At 42.6% G+C, this 20,378-nt stretch overlaps 2 protein-coding genes across 4 annotated transcripts; both read right to left on the bottom strand.

The window, feature by feature from the left end:
* Window positions 1–8: 8 nt before the first annotated feature.
* On the bottom strand, window positions 9–12,304 carry LOC120553802 (zinc finger protein 585A-like). The gene is made up of 9 exons (XM_039792517.1): window positions 11,991–12,304; window positions 10,476–10,678; window positions 9,831–9,929; window positions 9,523–9,618; window positions 8,302–8,412; window positions 5,844–5,967; window positions 4,619–5,735; window positions 4,400–4,452; window positions 9–2,269 (listed from the first exon to the last, which is right to left on the bottom strand). Exons 1-9 carry the CDS (start codon window positions 12,022–12,024, stop codon window positions 1,038–1,040), a joined length of 3,069 nt encoding a protein of 1,022 aa, XP_039648451.1. The 5' UTR covers window positions 12,025–12,304; the 3' UTR covers window positions 9–1,037.
* A 1,007-nt stretch (window positions 12,305–13,311) lies between these two features.
* Window positions 13,312–19,999, bottom strand: LOC120553094 (NXPE family member 3-like). Of its 3 annotated transcripts, XM_039791175.1 has the most exons (8): window positions 19,868–19,999; window positions 19,486–19,639; window positions 18,546–19,004; window positions 16,709–17,001; window positions 15,935–16,005; window positions 15,543–15,746; window positions 14,131–14,720; window positions 13,312–14,014 (listed from the first exon to the last, which is right to left on the bottom strand). In XM_039791175.1, the coding sequence occupies exons 2-7, from the start codon at window positions 19,597–19,599 to the stop codon at window positions 14,167–14,169; spliced, it is 1,695 nt and encodes a 564-aa protein (XP_039647109.1). In that variant the 5' UTR covers window positions 19,600–19,639; window positions 19,868–19,999; the 3' UTR covers window positions 13,312–14,014; window positions 14,131–14,166. The 3 variants fall into 3 exon arrangements, with proteins under 3 accessions (XP_039647109.1, XP_039647108.1, XP_039647110.1); XM_039791174.1 differs by having other exon boundaries at window positions 13,312–14,720; XM_039791176.1 differs by having other exon boundaries at window positions 13,312–14,720; window positions 19,767–19,880.
* Window positions 20,000–20,378: the final 379 nt, after the last annotated feature.

The following is a 20,378-nucleotide window of genomic DNA, read 5'->3' as shown; positions in this document are numbered from 1 at the left end:
CCAGATGATTAGACAGAAACAAGTCCCATCAGAATGCATCTGAAAACATTCCTCTGCTCTTGTGTGCTTTAATCACAACACAACACAGAAATCAAATACATTCAGTATAATGGAGAACATTCAACATGAACAAATTCCCATACTAGTGCAGTTCACTGCAATTGCATAGGAGATAAAGTCACAATAATACATCTACTGTGGCTTTTGTCCTCCCATTCTAAACTTAACTACAATACAATACCATTTAAAGGGTAATTTGGGTATTTTTCAATCTTGCCCCTAATTTTCCCATGCATTGAATGCAAAAATCAAGATCGCTGGAACCAGGAGGCAATGTAACCCTTTGGGGCAAATGTGCACCTGCCATGCTTTCCTGTGTAATTTACTGATGCCAGATCAACACAGTAACTTTAGATAATAGCATTAGCTTACCTCAGCTCTGTCTGCAGCTCTTCACTCTTGGAACAGCATGTTTCTTTTTCTTTAAAAATGTGCTTTGGTATAGGATTTTTTTTTTTCTTCTCCTCTTTGGTTGGCGGTAGACATCCATCACTGAAGACCTTACTGGTCGCTGAGACTAGATGGTCTGCAATGAATGGAGTGTTAAGATCTATTTGTAGCTGTAGCACAACTAACCCCAACTTCAGCCTGTCCGTATCCAACGGTAACGTGTACGAAAGCCGCGCAAAGCGTAGCTCTACATTTTGTTGGCACAATTTAGAAATGCGCAATTGAAAATCTTTTAGATAACAAGACACATCGCAAGATTTCAGAATGAGTCTTCACCCATTTTCCTGCAATGTAGTCAGATACTTGTAATGAAAAAACTGAGCAACACTTAGTGGACGTACATTGACGGTGCACATTTGCCCTATATGATTACATTGCAGCCTTGTTTGTGGCTGCCGGTTACAGCATTCATGGTCAATACTGGACCAATTTCAAAGACTTTTGTTCACATTAGTCACTTAAGACACAAATGCATGGGAAAATAGGATCCAGGTTAAAATACTGAAATTACCCTTTACATTTCTTGACTATTTTAGCTTCATGATATGTGTCCGTTGATGCATTTTGAGATTATATGACTGCCTGAATCCCTTCCCACATTCTACACAAAGGTGTGGTTTTTCCCCTGAATGCGTTTGCTGGTGTCTCTTCAGGCGGTTGGCACTGAGGAAGCTCTTGTCGCACTCCGTGCATGAGTATGGCCGGACTCCGGTGTGGTAGCGCAGGTGGATGGTCAGGTAGCAAGACTGGGTGAATTGCTTGCCGCAGTGGGGGCACTGGAAGGGCTTGTGGCCCGTGTGGAAACGCTCGTGCTTCAGAAGCTCGGCGTGGGAAAAGAAGCCCTTCCCGCAGTCAGAGCAGAGGTACGGCCTCTCGCCAGAATGAGTCAGCTCGTGTCGAATCAGAGTCGCCTTGTAGACGAAACTCTTGTCGCACTGCGAGCAGCTGAAAACGTTCTCCCTGGTGTGGCAGCGCTCGTGCTTCTTCATGTTGCGTTCCCTCTTGAAGCTCTTGCCGCAGAAGGAACACATGAAGGGCTTTTCCTCCGAGTGGATCTTCATGTGGCTCAGCAAGCCCCCCTTGTAGAGGAACCCCTTGCCGCACTGTGTGCATGTGTGCGGCCGCTCCTTTTGATGGATGCGCTTGTGCGCGCTGAGAGCTGCCCGGTAGGCAAAGCTCTTTCCGCAGTTGCACGAGTACACTCTTTCCTCCTGGTGGGTCTGCAGGTGCTTGTTGAGGTAGCTGGCACAGCTGAAGCCCAGGTCGCAGCGAGGGCATGTGTAAGAGCGCTCCACCTCGTCGTGGGTCTTCAGGTGCCTCACCAGTGCAGACTTCCAGGCAAACGCCCGGCCACACTCTGAACACACATATTCGCCGTTCCTCATGTGGGTGCTCTTGTGCTCCCTCTGAGCCACCAGGGACTTGAAGAACTCCCCGCAGATCAGGCACTCGTACCTGCGCCCGGACTTGTGCGTCTGCTTGTGCCTCTCCAGAGACTGTTTGAAGGAGAACCGGCGTCCGCACTGAGAGCACAGGAAGGGCTGCTCGCCTGTGTGGATGCGCTGGTGGGCTTTTAGGAGGGATTGGAACTTGAAGCTCTTCTCGCAGTCTGGACAACTGAAACGTCCCTCCTTTTCACCTGCGAGGGGCTGCTCGTCGTCCTCAATCTTAACAGAGTGGACCCTGTCAACGTGCTGCTGCACCTGGGCTTCTTCGGAGTGCTGGAAGGAGCACTTGGGACAGGAGAAAGCTACAGAACCTGAGGGAAAAACATTATTAGAGCAACTAATTAACATTCTGCTAAGACATGGAAACATGATGTGCTTTCATTTTGGACTTTTAGGTTTGTTAGTGGCATTAAAGCATTTTGTCAAGTCATTTGTCCATAACTCAAATAACAAATCAGTCAAAAAGATGGTGGAAATGTTCCTTGAATTTTCCTTAAATAATAACTGCATATGCTGACCTGTAATGTATCCAATATAAAACAATAAAACTGCCTTTCAGTTTCATAAAAATATTGAGTGAATTCTTGTGATTACAGGTTATTTCAGCAAACATGACTATGCTGTACATGATAGCAGTTACTTGTGCTTGTACTTAGTGTCTGGAATCTTTTGTTTCATCTGTTTACGTTAAAGGTGCAGTAGGTAAGACTTATAAAACTAACTTTCTGTCATTTTTGCTGAAACTGACCCTATGTTCCAGTAGAACAACATTAAGCAGGTAATTAAGCAGTCACCACCTCCAGCCTGTAGTGCGATTTGTAAAAATCCACCGCTCCCTGTTCATTTACACCAATCAGGGCCAGGGTGGGTGTCTAACTGCGTGTCAATCACTGTTCATGCACAGCATTCATTCTACCTTGTGGGGGGAGGGGCTTAGGAGACTGTTTTGGGCTTTAGCAGAAAGGGGGGAGGGACTGAGAAGTTGTCGATGTTTAAATTCTTTGGCATAAGGCCATTTTACAGTTGTGCATAGGCTCCATGCAGAGCTCTCGCTGTAGCCTACCGAAGTGGCCTGATGTTTATACTTGTGCGCTTGTGTGTGCGTCGAGCCGGCAGCAAAATTACGAATCCCACTATGGCCACGCCAAGACCCACTTGGCGTAGCCATAATGGTCGATTGATTGGGGTTAGGCATTTGACCTCGAGTGGTTAAGGTTAGGATAGCCGATTGGTCAGGGGTTAGGATAACCGATTGGTCAGGGGATAGGACCTGAACAAATCAGGTTAAGTTACCTTGCATAAGCATGGACGCCTAGCCAACAGTAGCTATTGAAGGGCGGGTCTTGGCCTGGCCATATTGGGGAAAAAAATATCGCGAGCCGGCATGTGTGTGTGTGGGGAGTGGGCGACAGAGCAAGGGAGAAGTGAGAGGTTGACGGCGATTAGCTTTGTGTTTTCTGACCACGGTGGGAAACCTGTAGCAGGAAAAAGTCAACCCTCTCCTTGATTTCACGTTGTTTATGGAGAAGGAGAACCAGGAAATGAGTCGGGGGAAATGCAACGCGACCAAGCCAAGGGTGGGCGACGTGCGTCGCTGCGACTTGTAGTTAAATTTTTCGAGAGGTGCGCGTCAGGCTAGCAAAAATGTTTATTGTGTAAATTTTTCTATATCGTTCCAAATTAAGATGAGGCTCGACTTTCTGATCCTAACAAATTTTTATCATTTTCCACTAAACTTAAACACACTATTGATTTACCAGAAAACATGCTATATTGTGATTTATTACACAACCTTTGTTGAATAATTGATTCTGATTGGTCAATCACAGCATTCTAAGATCTGTTATTTCTTTATAACCGAGCGTTGGCATAGACTCTAAAAAAGGACCATTTTTAAATAAATAAAATTGGTTTTAAATCACTATATGTGCTCATACGGAGCTCCTACCACTGATCAGCAGATCACAAAGGGAGAGAGAGGGTGGAGGAAACGGGGATCGCTTGTAATAAGCGGGTTAATGTAGAGCGAGACGGTCATTATTGCGAAGTGAAGCCCTGTGGGCTGATTCAAGACCCATCCGAGTTCACATTGGGGCCCTGCATCACCCTGTTAGGGTTGCAATTCGTTACATATATCCTTATTGAGAGATGAAATGACCTGTATCAGGATAGAAGATTTTGGCCATATTGCCCAGCCCTAGTTTACATTAGTTCACTTATATTTCTAGGAACATTTCCATCTTTCTTCAAGCAAATGTTTTGCAATTTCATTTTAGCTATGGACAAATTACTGGGAGATCAGTTACTTTCTGGCCTGCCATTTTCAGCTGCTTTAATTATTTTTTGTTTTAATGCAATGTACTGTCCAAGTTCTGTTATCTATCGATTATGCAATTGTAGTGAAAAAGACCACAAAATTGTATTTCTAGAAGTGAACTCACTCTCGGCGCCGTCCTTTGATGGGACCATGGGCGACCCGTAAGAGTGCTCTGCACTGTTAAAGAGAAAGGAGAAATAAACATGAGGGGCTTTATCTGCCTGATGTCCCTCCACAGCCGCCATATATTCAACTGAACATGGTATATCACATTCTATGTTTCTATGTACTAAACTATGTTATAATACCAGAAAGACCAAAGCAAAAGAAAAACCATGTTTACCAATTGAAAGACACAGGGTTCAGCTCTGGAGGGTTGGCCTTGGTGATCTCCTTCCTTCTTTTGGTGCCCATGTGCTTCTGTAAATTTATCACTTGGATCTTCATGGTCGGTTTGCGTTTACGCCCACTTGTTCGGACCTTCGCCAGGGAAATGACTTCGGGGAGCGTGCTTTCAGCCTCAGAGGTGGGACGCTCACTGCTCTGAACCTCTGCATTCTCCGGATCACAACCCCCGTTATCGCCCGCCTGCAGCTGGCTGTCGGGGTCAGTGAGTACGACCGCCACCTCGCTGACGTTTCCATCAACTATAACCACCTCTTGCTCATCCTTCTGGCTCTCTGTGGACCTGTTTGCATTGTGACCAGCAGTGTGAGTTTTTAGGTGTCGCGCAAGTGCCAGCTCCCAGTTAAATTGCCTGCTGCACTGATGACATGTGTAAACGCCATCTTCCATGTGGGTTTGCTTGTGCTCCGTGCGGGCTGACAGGGAGTGGAAGGTCTCCCGGCAGATCACGCAGTTGTACTTGCGTCCGGTTTTGTGCGTGCGTCTGTGCCTGTCGAGGGACTGCCTGAAAGAGAAGCAGCGGCCGCAGTCGTTGCACCGGTGGGGGCGCTCGCCGGTGTGGATGACCCTGTGGGCGATTAGCGCAGAGGCAAACTTGAATTTCTTCTCGCAGTCTGGGCAGTCATGCGGTCCCACAGAGATCCTTTGTTGGGAGGACGCCGAGTCATCCTTATTTACCTCTGGATGGATGACGTCTGCCAAACCGCTTATGGCGTTTTCTTGCGTTGCTTCACCCTCTTCTTCCTCCATGGTTGTCTCATCAGGAAGCATTACAGGCGGCTCTTCAGCCACCGTGCCAGTGTCTGTTCCTTCTGAGCAGTTTTCTCCCATCACCACCTCAATGTCGGTGCTTGCGTCTAATTCAACCTCTGCGTAATCGGTCACTGCGATTATTTCAACCGCTACGTTGTCCACTATTGATACAGTGTGTGTGTCATCACGGAGGCCTTGCAGGGGATCGCATTGGTTGGGTTGTTCCGTAGGTTTTGCCACTTTGCTAGGGGGAGCTGCAGAGAGGGAGGACAGGATGCTTTCGCCCATGCTAGAAGGTGGAACTGCACAGAGAAAAGGCCAAGAATCACACTTAACGGTTATTGTCATAGAGTTCTGTCTTTAACAATAAAAGTGATATACAGTAGAAGTGGTTATGGAAAGCGACTTACCATGTTGCTCTAAATGCCCAAGGTGTCTGTGGTGCTGGAGCAGATTCTTCAGGTCTGTAGGCTCGGAGACTGAATGCACACAATCCTCCAATACAGAACATTCGGCTCCAAGCCAGGAAACAGTCTGTGAAATGCATGAAAGAAAAAAAAAAATATATAACACCAAATCCAATATAATAGAAAAATGTCAACTTCATGAACAGGATACTAACATTAAACACCAGTAAAGCCTCTTTCACACATAGTTCCCAGTGAATTACTGGGATAACCTTTCAGGCACCGCTAGGGATTTTTACTATTTCACACATGCAGCCGCATTTAGGCTACATCTGCACTACTACGATTTGATTTCTAAGCGGTTATTTTGAGACAAAAACAATCTCCGTCCACACAAGAGTTTTAGCTGCAGTAGCAGATCTAATCTCTGTTCATATCAACACTTCTGACAACGCATATCACATGACTATTCGCATACACTGGGCATGCGCATGGCGGTGTAAACAGGAAGCAGATTGTCTGACGTTACTCTGTGATTGAAAATCATGGATGTATAAGTTGAAAATACAGTACAACAATGGCGAAAAGTAAGACTTACTATGGATTTATTTGCTTGGACCGACGACGAAGTGGAGAATGGTTACTAACAAGGTGTGTAATCTTACCTAACGGATAAGACTGACTGACGTGTGTCGTCGTTTCCAAAGATCTCCATTCGTGCCCGTCCAGACTACCGAAACGGGGACAGCAGTGTTTCCAATGTTTCAGTTTTAGGGGCTCGGAAATGCCAGAGTAGTGTGGACGCGAGGCGTAAACTTGGCAAAAGATATTTGTTTTTTAACCTCAAACGTGGTAGTGTAGATGTAGCCTCTGCAATGTTCCTGCTTGCATTCACAACACAGCCATACCAGCATTCTCTCTGGAATGTTCCTAAATCCTGAGGTGGGAAATTGGCGGGACAGATTTCCCAGCATATCGATCCCTGTTCCCATTTACACATGACCCCCCAAATGTCCCTGCACATTTCAGGGTAAGACCGCACGTGTGAAAGGGGACACATTTAGTAATGTGTCCCCTTTCACACGTGACATAATGTTCAATGACATTATGTCAGTTTAATTTTTTTTAATTATAGCGTAGATTAGAGATTAGATTAGAGATTAGTGTAGCACTGCACCTCATTTAGACGGAACTCTAGCCTAAGCAATCTGAGCCTAATGGTTAAATGGTGTTTACTATGTAGTATATAGCATTTATCATGTAGCCATTATGCCACACACACACACACACACACACACACACACACACACACACACACACACACACACACACACACACACACACACACACACACACACACACACACAACACCACACACACACACACACACACACACACACACACACACACACACGCTTATATTTTATTTACTTGAAAATAAGATCATTATCATTCAAGAACCCGCAAACTGAAATACATTTGTCACATCTTGTCTTGGCCTGTGCACGTTTAGTCCCTCCCTGTCTGAGCCCAAAAGACCTGCGCAGACTTCAGTTTGTACACAGAACACTGCAGCCAGATTTATCCACTCCAATTTTAGCATTTGGGAATTTATTTCTAGGATGGTTGTTACAGTTCTGCTGCGCCTGGTCCCTTCTGACCTTTATTGACTGACAATCGATTTCTTATGCGATAGATAATATAGAGATAGAGAGAGAAAATTCTAACAGGAAAATTACTGTGTTACAGCAGCAGGTATAAGACACACAACATCCACACAGGATAACAGGAAATAATAATAAATATAGTAAAAATACAAGAACACCTACCCAAACTTGAAAAATAATGTACAATGTACAATATACAACCAGCATACATACATAGTATATATGAAAAATATAGAATATATATAAAAAAAAAATGTAGGTTAAGTAAACATGAGTGTGCAATTTGAGGTCAGTGCAATAGTGTAATAATGACAGTAGTAATGACAGTGTTATCTCACACTCAGCGGTGAAAAAAAGAGTTTTTTTGGCTTTTCCTGTAGCGGTCTGTGCGACACAGAAGATTTTATGATATGCCGATGCTGTGTGCAACTCAAATATGGCTTATCACTCCTATTTCAGTGGCAAATACCAATGTCCACCGGTATACAGTTGGGTGTGCTAGACTTGTTTTAATGTCATGCCACTTGTTCATGGCATGACACTTTGAACAGTGCTATGTTGCTGCTGCTCAACCAGCATATGGCACATGAAAACGGTAACCACGAGAACAAGAGTGGCAGACCGTCAGCCAACATTCAAAGTAGCGCTTTTGTCTACCTTAAATGCGAAGATTTGTTATTAAATTCCGCACTATTAGTATATAAGCATTATGGTAGTTTTAAGGTTATTTTTGGATACTGAGATACTGTTAACTTTTTTTTAATCAAAAGTGATGATAAACTGACACCTCTCACCTGCTCGAGGTCAGGAACTGGCAACAGCTGAGCCAGCCGACAGAGGAACTCTGAAAACAGCATCTGCAAATCACTGTCATACTGAGGGCCATACTCAGCAGGGAAGACCTCCTTTTTAAAAGACAAAAAGAGACTAGTTTAATGCATGGCAAATACAAAACTAAAGTCAGGTATTTTTAGTAATTAAGTGTACAGCAAACTTTGGAATTGTTACAGCTCTAAGCAGCACACAACAACAACAACAATTAATTAAGAGCAATTTCATCACTTAAAAGTGAACAGTATTAAATTAAAATCCTCGAGTGTCTGAAAAACAAGGAGTGATTTCTAAAAGTCTCATTAGGAAGGGCCTAAGTGACGCAAATAAAAACTCTCCGCCCAGAGGGAAGAGGAATGAAATCAACAAGATTGGCCGTGCCTTCTGCAAAGGTTGACTGTCAAAGATCTTTGCGAGAGAGAGCTGCTGTATGCCAATTATCTTACTGGCCTCTGTGAACATTTTGGACAGACGACCTTTGTTTTGCATTTAAGGTTCCCATAAAATGAAATCAAACAAAAAAGTTCAAATGGACTAAGTATAAGATCTGTAGAATAAACCATCAAAGTCTTATCCACATTAAAAGAGTTTTAGTCTACGCAGGAAATAGAATCTCAGCAGGCCCTTTTTGCAGATTGTGGATACATTGAGGTCACTCTCGCTTTGCCAGACCTTCCTCCACAGCGTTGTAAAGGAGGGTCTGGCTAGTCCACACAGCATTCTGGGGTGGGAGAAAAACATGCTCTGGTTTATTGGCATTTCTTTAAACCAATCACAATCGTCTTGGGCAGTGCTAATCTCCAGATGGAGCCACGGTGCCTCTGCAAAATAGCCTCGGGAAGGAACTTGTTTTGGTGGAAAGTGTGTATGTTCTAAAGTTGTTTTAGTCGTGCAACAGAAAACTCAGATTGGACAGATAGTCTAGCTAGCTGTATGGATTTACTCTGCAGAGATCTGAGGAGCAGTTAACCATAGTCCTCAGAAATCCACCAGAGTTTAGAATGTCAACACAAAGGAAGAGGAAGGGGATGGACATCTGGCCGAAAAGAGTTTCATCCGTGGAACTGAAGCAATCGAGGAAGCGTAACGACGTGGATATAGACTATGCAAATTATAACTTATAACAGCAAGTAACATTTACAGTTGGATATGGCTCAAAAGAAGTGAAAGTGATACCGCCTCACCAAGAAATAGTCTCGCCTCCCTTCGGGATCTTTGAGCAGAGTCTGGACCAACTCAAGAAAGTTAACCACTAGTTCCTCCTGTTCGGACTCCTTCATCTGCAACATGGCCATAACAATTACACATATTACAAGTTTATGAATGGATAACTTCCTAAGTGGTGTTGATAAGTGTGTGGCCAAGCCTATAACATGTTTACAAAAAAACATATTTTGATCCAAGAGGCAGAAATGTTACAAAAATGATTGGAATTTTAAAAGTGATGTGTGAAACAAAATCCACTAATCCAGACTGGACTGTAGACACTTACATCTAGCAGGGCGGGGTGTTGCGGTCTGATGTGGTCTAGATGAGACAAGATGAAGTCCGGTTCCACAAGCAGTTTACCTCGGCACAGCTCAAGAATATACTGATGAGCAGAAGAAAAGAAAAACACATTGCACCAAAATGTTTGTGTTCACAATACAGTTCACACATCATTAGTTGTCTATAACTATCTATAATAGGGCTGCACAATATATCGTTTTTTTTTATTGTCATCGCGATATCAACTGGTGCAATGAACACATCGCGAAAGGCTGCAATGTATCGCCAAAGACACTCAGATGTTTTTGTGTTGGTTGAAAGAAAAGTTCAGTATAAAACTGCACTTTAAAACGGTCACTTTTTTTAAGTGGGGCCTTTTATGTTCAATTTAAATGTTCAATGTTGGAAATTATTTCCTTTCATTTGTTTTAATTTCAACAAGCAGTTTGCTGTATTTAAGGAGAATACTGAAAGCAGCAGAAAGAACTGAGTACACTTTAATATCTGTTTATTTATCGCAAGTAATATCGTTATCGCCATATTCAACAACGTTATCGCATATTTTTCCTCATATAGTGCAGCATTAATCAATAATCTTAAAATATATTACAGTGGCAATGAATGCCTTGTGTCCTCCACTGGTACCCACCCTGGCTCTTAATCCCAGGTTAAGTTGCATCCTGTGCTTGAACATTAGCAGCTCTGGGACCATGTCCATCACCAAAGAGACAAACTCTGCCACTTTCCAGTAGTTCAGGACATCTTGTTTCTTCAGAACCTGCCACATGGAGACGGCCATAAGATGGAAAGGTGGGACCAGGAGGCGCAGCGACGCCAGAGGTAAGGGGTCACCTGAAAAAACAGAAAAGGACTCTGAAAGTCTATCACCTATATTTATTCAGGGAGGGCCAATTGAAAGCAAGCTCTCATTTCCAATGACGCCCAGATTACATGCCATATAGTCTTGCATTGCCAGACGTTCCTCCACAGCTCTGCGGAGGAGGGTCTGGCTAGTCCACACATCATTCCAGGATGGGAGAGAAACATGCTTTGGCTTATTGGCATTTCTTTAAACCAATCACAATCTGCTTGGGCAGCGCTAAGCACCGGACAGAGCAACGGTGCCTCTGCAAAATAACCTCGGGAAGGAACTTGTTTTGATGGAACGTGTACGTTCAAAAGGTGTTTTAGTCGTGCAACAGAAAACTCAGATTGGACAGATAGTCTAGCTAGCTGTCTGGATTTACCCTGCAGAGATCTGAGGAGCAGTTAACCATAGTCCTCAGAAATCCACCGGAGTTTAGAACGCCAACACAAAGACAGAGGAAGGTAACGGACGTCCGGCTGAAAAGAGTGACATCCGGTGGGAATTCTGGCGGCATCGAATAATCCCGGATTAGTGATATATAGTAATATATAATATACAGTTGCAATACACAGTACACACATAAAACAATTACAGAATGTTTAACAACTCAAAGTGGCCATGTACATTCAGAATACATGGACTTATAAAGAAGACATTTAAAGTGATTAAATGGAATCAGGCTGTTCAATTTCATCAGAATCTGCAGGTTAAAGTGAATGCAGATGGCCTATTTGTTCCATGTATCATAAGTAAACACGCCTGATATGTAATCTGTCAACGTGTCATTATGTGAACACATTGGACTGTATGGTTTTAAATGTTTTTAAATACACAATAGAGTGATGTGTAATGATTCACAAGAGAAATGAGGGCATCAAATGTTAAGATAATAGCTATGTTGCTCGTTTAAGTGCTTTTGTAACGTTATATTAGCTAGCTGTTATGATAACAGCGATGTTTTTTGAATGCAACCTTGCTAGAAACATTAAGTGCACGTTCAATAACAACAGTGTTGCTCAAACCCGGTTAGCTTTACTTATGCCAAGTTTGTACAAGTCTGTACATACAGCAGCACTCATATCCATATGACATGACAACAAGCACGCAAAATGACTTGCAATGCATAAAAAACCACCACGTCAACGCAACGTTATTATCTGAAGTCAATGTGCTAACCTAGTTTACGAAGTTAGCATGGGTAGAGTAAAAGCACTGACACAAGTCAACGTTAGCTGAACTACCACCCCTTTCCCACTTATTTGCTTGTAATTGTTCTTGGGTTCCCAGCAAACAAACCTTTAGACACGGCCGTGAAGACACTTGAGTCCATCTTCTCACACCGGTGTAGAAAATGTGACTAGCTAGGTGTGGTTAGCTGCTGTTTGCCAACAAAGCTAGCTAGGTTGGCTAACAGCCACAGTTGGCTAGCATTTACGTTAGTGGTAACGTTAACGAGGTAGCTATCCAACTGAACCTACAAAAGTTACCCTCTAAATAAAAGAGTGTCACTCCAATTAAACGTATGCATATTCAACACAAGTAGTTACAATTGATTTGTTGTCAAAAACCTCTTCTTCTCCATTTTAGTTTTACGGCAGGTGACATTTCTGTTGTTGTTGTTACCGCCACCTGCTGGAGATATTTGCCCTGTAATCTCATGGATGTAGTAAGAGTGTAATTTAAAAAAAACTTGAGAAAAATGTGAAATCCAAACAAGCCTGGACTGTGTTTTAAGAACGTGCACCTTTTGTTTCCTGACTAGACCTCTACCTCTAGTTTAATGTATCGTATTTGTTTTACTTTATGGTGTATAAGGTAGCCTATATAATTTAAGTATGTGAAGTTATTTTGTATTTCTTTGTGCTTTTGCCAAATGTTCTATTTTTGTACATTCGCTCAGTCTTTTTGTACCACAGATAAGTGAATAGATTGTATAAGCCTGTATTGGTTGGTAGCCTACAGACTAGGCACTGATACGGCAATGCTGCCTCCCACTGGTGATAAGGTTATAAGGGCAATCTAGCCTATTCAATTAGTGATGGGAAGTATTGCTCTTTAAAGAGAGCCGGATCTTATGTTCTTTTCCCAGAGGCTGCGAGAGGCATTGTTATTTTTTATGTTTAGGGGGCAAGGGTTACTAGGTTTATCTGTGGTATAAGCGTAGGATAGTGATAGGGTGAGATTTGGATCATAGGCATCCCACCAATATAATTTCATTTTGCATGTAGGCTATGGACTAATTGCCAATGATCTGCATTGTAAACATTACACAAGGTGACGCCATATCCATCTGCTTTGTCAGTGAATTTACTGCTTTGAATTTACCCTCTGTATAACATGTGTAATGTAAATAAATGTGCCTTGATTGCAATTCATGCAACCCTTATTTGAAAACTTAATGATCATTAAAACAAAACAAAGAGCTGTTGAAAAGAATGTAGCAGCACTACAAAATATCAAACTTTACCTTTCAACAGATTAGTTTTTATTAGTAATATTCTCCCAAAAGCAAATGGCTAATTAATTCAAGTTTATAGTGTGAGTTTCATTTATAATGATGTGGAATTACAGAAGTTGTCCAAGTCAGGCTAGAAGAAGAAGAAGTGACGAGATAAGGTATCAGATCCAGAATTTATTTTACCAGGAAGGTAACGTATATTTGTACCCTAACTTGTTTCTTGAAACCACAACATTAATTGCACTTAAAAGAAAACTATGGTGAGCTACAGTGACTACATCGCACCTTGGAGTCAAACCAGCAGAGTACAGGTAAATGCTGGAGTGTCTTAAGCAACACTAGAGAACTTTTCCCACAGTAAAGCAGAATTACCCGTTACATTACATTATGCAAGTTTGCCAGATCGGGTAGTGCGAGCTGTAGTTCCAGTGAGACAATCAAACAAAGCGGGAAAAGTTCTCTAGTGTTGCTTTAAATCCCTGCCTATTGTCGTTAGAACCCCATTGTTTCTTTCATAGACTGGCTATGAGTTATGTAAGGAAGTTCTTAATCTGCTTAATCAGATTCTACATTGGTTCGTAATTTCCTGCCTGACTGGAATTTTTTCTTGACAATCCCAAGACTCGGGCATGAAGTTGTACAGTATGTGATAAGTATGATTATTAAGACGTTTGTTATACCCAACCCAGCTTGGAGCTGCTTTCCATCCAGTCGTGTTTCTTTTGTGCTCACTCAACATTCCCTGACTGAAAATAAAAATAGAAACATTGTAGTTAGTCTAGTCGGTGCATGGACTGCTGAAGTAAAAATCACAACACTTGGCAGAAACAGATTGCGTTTTAATCCCCACTCCTCTCCCCCAACACACACACACACACACACACACACACACACACACACACACACACACACACACACACACACACACACACACACACACACACACACACACACACACACACACACACACACACACACACACACACACACACACACACACACACACACACACACCTAGCCGCCCTTTTGAGGGCACACGTAGGACAAGATAACGTTAATCATATTTTTAATTATGGGAGATGGTGGGTGGAGGTTGTGTGGCAGTTGGTGGGCAAGAACCATCTCCCAGGCATCGATCAGATGAACGTTCAGTCCTTTGAACACGGCTCTGAGCACCTTGTTACACTGCAGCGAGTACCAGTCGCTGTTGGTTAGTGACACACTAAGTGACAAAGCTTTGGCGTTCCCTGTCCGGATGATGACCACCGTGCCTGGAGCCCTGTCTAGCAGCCGTGCCACCGCCCTGCGGATGTTCTGCAGCCGCCGGATGTAGATCTCCATGGGGAAAGTTCCAAAGTGAGCCCAAATGCCAAAAAGGACGACAGCGTTCGTGCCTCCGACCAAGCCATCAATTTCATTGGCAACGTAACGAAGCTCGCTGGTTGGGACAGTGACAATACGGATAGGAGGACCGTGGAAGCGTGACATCAACAAGATGTTGTTTGCATAGTCCAAGGAGATGTACGGTCCAGCTTTTTTCGGGCTGTGCAGGTCAAACTCCTTAAGGCCTGAAAGTATTACAAAGGGAAAAGATTAAGCTGCAGTGTGAAAAAATCTTCTTTTTCATTTTTAAGCCTTTATTTAAGACTCGTGGGAATTAGTTGAGGGAGACCCTCATTTTTAATGCTGCTGAGCATGAACAAAGACATCAAACAATAACAAACCAGTTGAAATAAAAATACAAATCACATAAAAAACAACAATATCAGTTCCAACTGTTACAGAAGGATAGTGGATGGTTATTAAGTAGAGTCCTAAAGTGTCTTTAAGTAATAATTTTAGGTCATGGGGAACCACCCTGCACCTGGAGCGAGTTAAAATTGGACCAGAAAAATGACATATATTGGAATATTCAAAATAGATTTTTCCAACCAGGGCTTTAAAGATATATAGGTAATAGTGATTACGGCTCTCAGTTAGAGAGGACCAACTGACCTTACCATAGAGGATTTAGTAGTGTGTATTATAGCTGTCACTGGTAATAAAGAAAAAAAACATGAATTTTGTTTTGTTTGCTAGTTTAAGTAAGTTTAATGATAAGAGTTTCACGAAGAGCATTAAGAAAAAGGGCAGCACAGTGTTTCTTCTCTAATGCAGAATGAGATATTATATAATTTGTAACTACTGTAACTGCTGAAATAGTGCTGTGATTAGCTCTAAATCCAGACTGGTACAGGCTTAAAACTGAGTGACTTGCAAGAAAAGACTTGAGTTGGTTGTTTACCAAAGATTCCAGGATTTTTGCATAGCAGGGGTAGTTTGGAGATTGAGCTATTTAAACATCTCTATCCCCATATTTATGGAATTGAAAAATCAAACTGTTCAGTTACCTGGTAGTACTGCGTTGAGGTACTCAAAAAACTGCCTGACGGTAGAGTCTCCATACATGTAGACCACCTTTCCTTTCAGACACTGACCGATGGCAGAGTTGTTAAATTGGCGAACTGTGGTGCCACCTAGTGCTCGCCACACACCCTGGTAGTAATAACCAGAGGGTCCAGACTTCACACTGCTGCTCTTCACCTCTGATTGGCCTGAGAGGAAGTTAAAGGTAAGGGCAGGGTTATTTAAAAAAAAATTGTTTCCCTTATTATCAACAAATCCCATGAAAAAGACCATAACCGAGGTGGAAAGTGATTGTATGAACTTTTTATGGACTATCCTTACTACTGATACTATATAAAACTTCCTGTGGTGGCAGAAAATGAACACCCTGCTTTACCTTTCATTTTTGGCAAAATAGTGACAATATTAAGTCCTGAAGCCCGAATGAAGACTTTCAAGTTGACACCCCTGAAGAAGAACACATAAAAAAGCATTTGAAATAATTTCATTAAGTTTAAACTACAAATTCAAGCACTAAAATGGGGAAAAACTCCTTGAAAGTTCATACATAATTACACAAAACATAGCCTCTAAAAATCCATTTTGTGAGATAAAGCTGCACTAATTAATATATTCATATAAGCAATGGGTCCAATGACAATGTGTAATGTGTCGCTCGCAGTGATGATGACAATGATTCAATTTTCAATTCAATTCAATTCAATTTTATTTATAGTATCAAATCATAACATAAGTTATCTCGAGACACTTTACAGATAGAGTAGGTCTAGACCACACTCTATGATCACATGACCTTGCAGTTCCTCTCAGCTCTACAGTGTTGTAGCATCCTCAAGTCATGGTTTTGGTTTAAGGGCCGCAACTTTACTCATTTGGTTGGGTCTCACAGCTCTCATCAACAAGTCTTTGATAAGAAGCAGCAGGCAGCCGTTTTCATCGTTTCAAGCTCTGATTAAACTTAAAAAAATTATAAGGTGATTGATTATTTTGATTTGTATTATCTAAACTTTTAACCTATTTAGACTGAATCTTAACTGCCTTTTGTTACACACTTGTGAAACTTCCACTAATAAGATACATAGGTAACACTAGATGTATGTGTTCATTAGAAGTCACACAAAATGTCAGTCCTGTGTCTCAGCTCCCTCACCTTTGAAAGAGCTTATGCTCGTAGGCCCTGAGGTTTTGTTTGTAGTTTCCCATTGCGTGGTTGATCCTGGCATCACAGCTCAGCTTCTTTGGCTTGTAGCAGAACCAAGGCTCGCCTGTACGGAGGTCAGTGTAGTTGCACAGCGGCTGGGTTGGACGTAGGCAGACGTTACAGATGGTAGTTTCAGAGATTGAGCCAGAGCGGAAGAGGCTCTTAAAGTAAATCCTGTCAGGCTGTTCGCCGTTTAGCCGGTTCAGCACTGGGACAGCCTCACTAGGGTGAACCAGCGTCACCTGATTGAGGAGAGAACCAAAGTTTTCACTAAGTTTAATAATTTTCAGTCATGTCAATAAATACTTCTATACTACTTATATACTTATTTGACACATGAAAAATTGTCCCTTCACTAAACCCCTCCCTAACATGGATTGTCTAATCATAGCTTAGCTAGTCTGGATCAACGGAAATACATTTTTAAGATAAAGCCTGACATCAGCTTAGCAAATGTACAGTAAGTAGGCAAGGCAGCAGGTCTGTCAAGCTTTGGATCGCCGCGTTAAAGTTGGAAGGGGTTGCAGTAATTGAAATACTCTGATTTAAAGTCGGAGAGGGTTGTCTTCTTAGCCTTTCCGAAACCAAAAAACACAAGCACTAGCTACAGTAGTAACAGAGCAAAATAAATAATCACGCTCACAACTAGCACATATTACCCTAATGTGTAGGAGCCTCCTGTGTGCTACAGTATTGTTATAGTAGGTACCCACTGTCAGCGTCATTTCCACACTTCCCATTCATTTCTATGGAAGCAACCGTGCAATGCATCATGGTAGCATTGTGGGAACTTTGGAGGAGCAGGGCCAAGCCTAGCTGCTCATTCCTCATTTGCATAAAGTTGCCTGAATTCAACATTATGCAAACGAGGAGCAGATGACTCTATTAAAGGCCTCTGAAAAGCTCAAGAAAATCTTTTGAAATGCCTGAAATGAAATGATATGAAATGAAGACAGATTCAGCAACTGCAGAGCCCAACACAAAAAAATTAATAAAATGTTTTCAGAAACACGTTTCGGTGAACTATTTTCATATTCCCAACGAGCCGCCATTATGGTCCATTTTGAAATCTGGGAGCAGACAGCCCCACGTGAATCAGGTGCAGCCATCAGGCTTGTATGAGGGTGTAGCCTGTTTTCTTTGCTTGTCAGTGGTCATTGAAGAGAAACTTATAGCTGCTAGTGGCAAGCCCATTAGCATGCAATGCTGCAAAGCGGGCACCTACAGTATATGGACAGGTACCATTACCCCTCTTTTCCACTGGGCGCATCTGCGCTGCGTTCTGGAGGGGCCGCCAGAAAAGAGAAGGCATGGAGATTAATTACAGGAGTTACGATTGGCTAGGGCGTCCATATTCGTGCGAGGAAACAGAACCCGATTTGTTAAGGTCCTATCCCCTGACCAATCTACTATCCTGACCTTAACTACTCAAGGCCAATGCCCACCCACAACCAATCAGGCTGCTTCATAGGGCGGGTCTTGCCAAGAAACCAAGTGGGATTCATAATAACACATTCAGGAGATATGTGGCTTGTGAAAAATGGGTCAAATATTTACTTTGGTGACTATGGGGCAAAATAATTGGTCATAATCTGTGTTCACGTTCACTTCTTCCATTGGAATCAATATACTCAGGACCTGCCTCTAATATCCTAAAGAGGCATGGCAGTGGGGAAGCCAACGTGACACAGATACAGGAAATTACTGAGTTATGGCGTCTCAGTTCTAAACTGTCTCTGGCAACAGTAACAAAGGAGGGCGGGTCTTAGTTTGATTCTAGCATTACCTCAACCTGCGCATCTCCTTCCCAGGGTAAAGAGAATACAGCAGAGTAGCTGCCATTCAGATGATCCACCACTTGCCCAACCACACCTGCACCAAGCTTCTGGTTGTGCAGTCGGGCGAGTAAGAAGTCCCCTCCAGACTTCTTGGGACGGCCCTGGAAATCAGACATATTGATCTTAACCTCCAGCTGATCCCCTACGTGCCACTGTCCTCCTCCCCTCCTTGGGAGAATGGTGAAGGAGCTGTGAGCTGGATCACTGGTCTTCTCCAGGGAAAGAGGAGCTGGCAATACTGGAGTTTTAGGCCAAGCAATGGAGTCCAGTAGGAGGCGTTCCTCCAGAGCGTCGTTAGGAGACAGTGGCTGGAAGGTGCAGAAGCTGCGATGCACGTCAGGGACAGTGGAAACTCTCGGGGCAATGATGGTGGTGGAGTTCACTTTATGCTGAATCTGGCAGGTGGTCTAGAAAGAGATGGTGACAAAGATACATCCATCAAATTTGCCTCTCATGTACACACACATTCATACACTGATGTGAGCTCTGCTGGAGTACAAAACTCCACCGATAGTCATTGCTTCAGTACCCAGCTGTTTTGGGGCATCTTTTGGCTTTTATACATTTATTAAGATTTATGTCTTCAGTAAAAACAAATAGGAACCAGTAGGTTTTTTTGGTCTTTTTTGGTAATGCATGGTTCTGTTGCATTGCTAGCAAAGCATGGACAAGTTTGTGAAAGGAGTGCCAGGTCAACGTGAAGCAGAGGATGAAGCCACACCAAACACCACAACTACCAAAACAAAGGCAAGAAAACACGTAGTGGTGACCACAATTCAATCTAAGGAGCCGAGGGGTCTGATGTTTGAGGGGAAAATGAAATATTAATATTAAACATTTCAAACAGGGTCCACCCTATAAAGAGTCCCACCAAAACCAAGTTCTCACCTCCAGAACTTCCATGTTATGTAACACAATGATGGAGACAGCCGCAGCCAGAAAGAAGAAGATGGCAAAGTACTCCCTTCTGATACAAGCTCTGGTATCCATGGTGGTCTTCATCTATGGCTGCAGCATAGCACTATGACCGCTTCCTCTGGTACTGGATTAAAATAAAACCCACAAACAAACAACATGCTAAAACTTTAACTCAATTGTGAAATGATCTTTATATAAATAGTGTGACATGTCCAGCTTTCAATCATTAGGGCTAAACTAAATCCAGTCACCCAGGTAATTCCTTTGATTGATCAGCCATCGGCCAAGCCACAACCAATAGCCTCTCAGAGGCTGTTTTCAATTTCATTATATATATCCAGCACAACTTCACCTTCTTCCAAGGTGCACTTAGAACAGGAAAAAGTCTGAGAGTTAACACTTAGAGAATAATGTATTGTTAGCTCAACAAGTTCTAGCTTGTACTCTTCATCAGGATCATCAGAAAACACATTTGAAAATGTAAAAGACAACCAATCATATAGATCCACTCACATATCAGCCAATGGGGCACACATAGATGGGATGGATAGATGGTCATGTGGTTTCAGGCCAATCACATTCCCAAACTGGCAGAGAGGTGACGGGAGTGTCCAATAAAGGACATGGGTGACACCATTTTGTCCATAGACAAGAGAAGGGCATGGGTTTTAACCTAAAATGTGCCTATTTAGTGTGGAACACTTAGATGGTTTGCCCCGTGCTTATAGTCTAATCACTGTCAGGTCTACTGAGGTCTTACAGGTTTAGGTTCTGATCTAAAGGACTAATGGATCATTTGTTTGTAAATCCCATTACATCCCAATTAATCAATCAATGTGCGTTTACATTGAAATAGACAAATA

Source organism: Perca fluviatilis, chromosome 23 (assembly GCF_010015445.1).
Source record: "Perca fluviatilis chromosome 23, GENO_Pfluv_1.0, whole genome shotgun sequence".
Taxonomy (NCBI): domain Eukaryota; kingdom Metazoa; phylum Chordata; class Actinopteri; order Perciformes; family Percidae; genus Perca; species Perca fluviatilis.
The sequence above is the reverse complement of the archived record's forward strand: the minus strand, read 5'-3'. Positions and strand labels throughout refer to the sequence as shown.

Bases quoted from the DNA above. Each gene is read 5' to 3' on its own strand.
- LOC120553094 (XM_039791174.1), bottom strand. From the start codon at position 19,599: ATGAAGACCACCATGGATACCAGAGCTTGTATCAGAAGGGAGTACTTT. The intron at 16,006-16,708 runs GTGAGGGAGCTG...GTTCTTCTTCAG, and splicing joins GAGCATAAGCTCTTTCAAAG to GGGTGTCAACTTGAAAGTCT. The intron at 14,721-15,542 runs GTAACTGAACAG...TAATACTTTCAG, and splicing joins CCTCAACGCAGTACTACCAG to GCCTTAAGGAGTTTGACCTG.
- LOC120553802 (XM_039792517.1), bottom strand. From the start codon at position 12,024: ATGGACTCAAGTGTCTTCACGGCCGTGTCTAAAG. The intron at 10,679-11,990 runs GTTTGTTTGCTG...CTGTTTTTTCAG, and splicing joins CTTCACGGCCGTGTCTAAAG to GTGACCCCTTACCTCTGGCG. The intron at 8,413-9,522 runs GTGAGGCGGTAT...TCTTTTAAAAAG, and splicing joins GGAGGCGAGACTATTTCTTG to GAGGTCTTCCCTGCTGAGTA.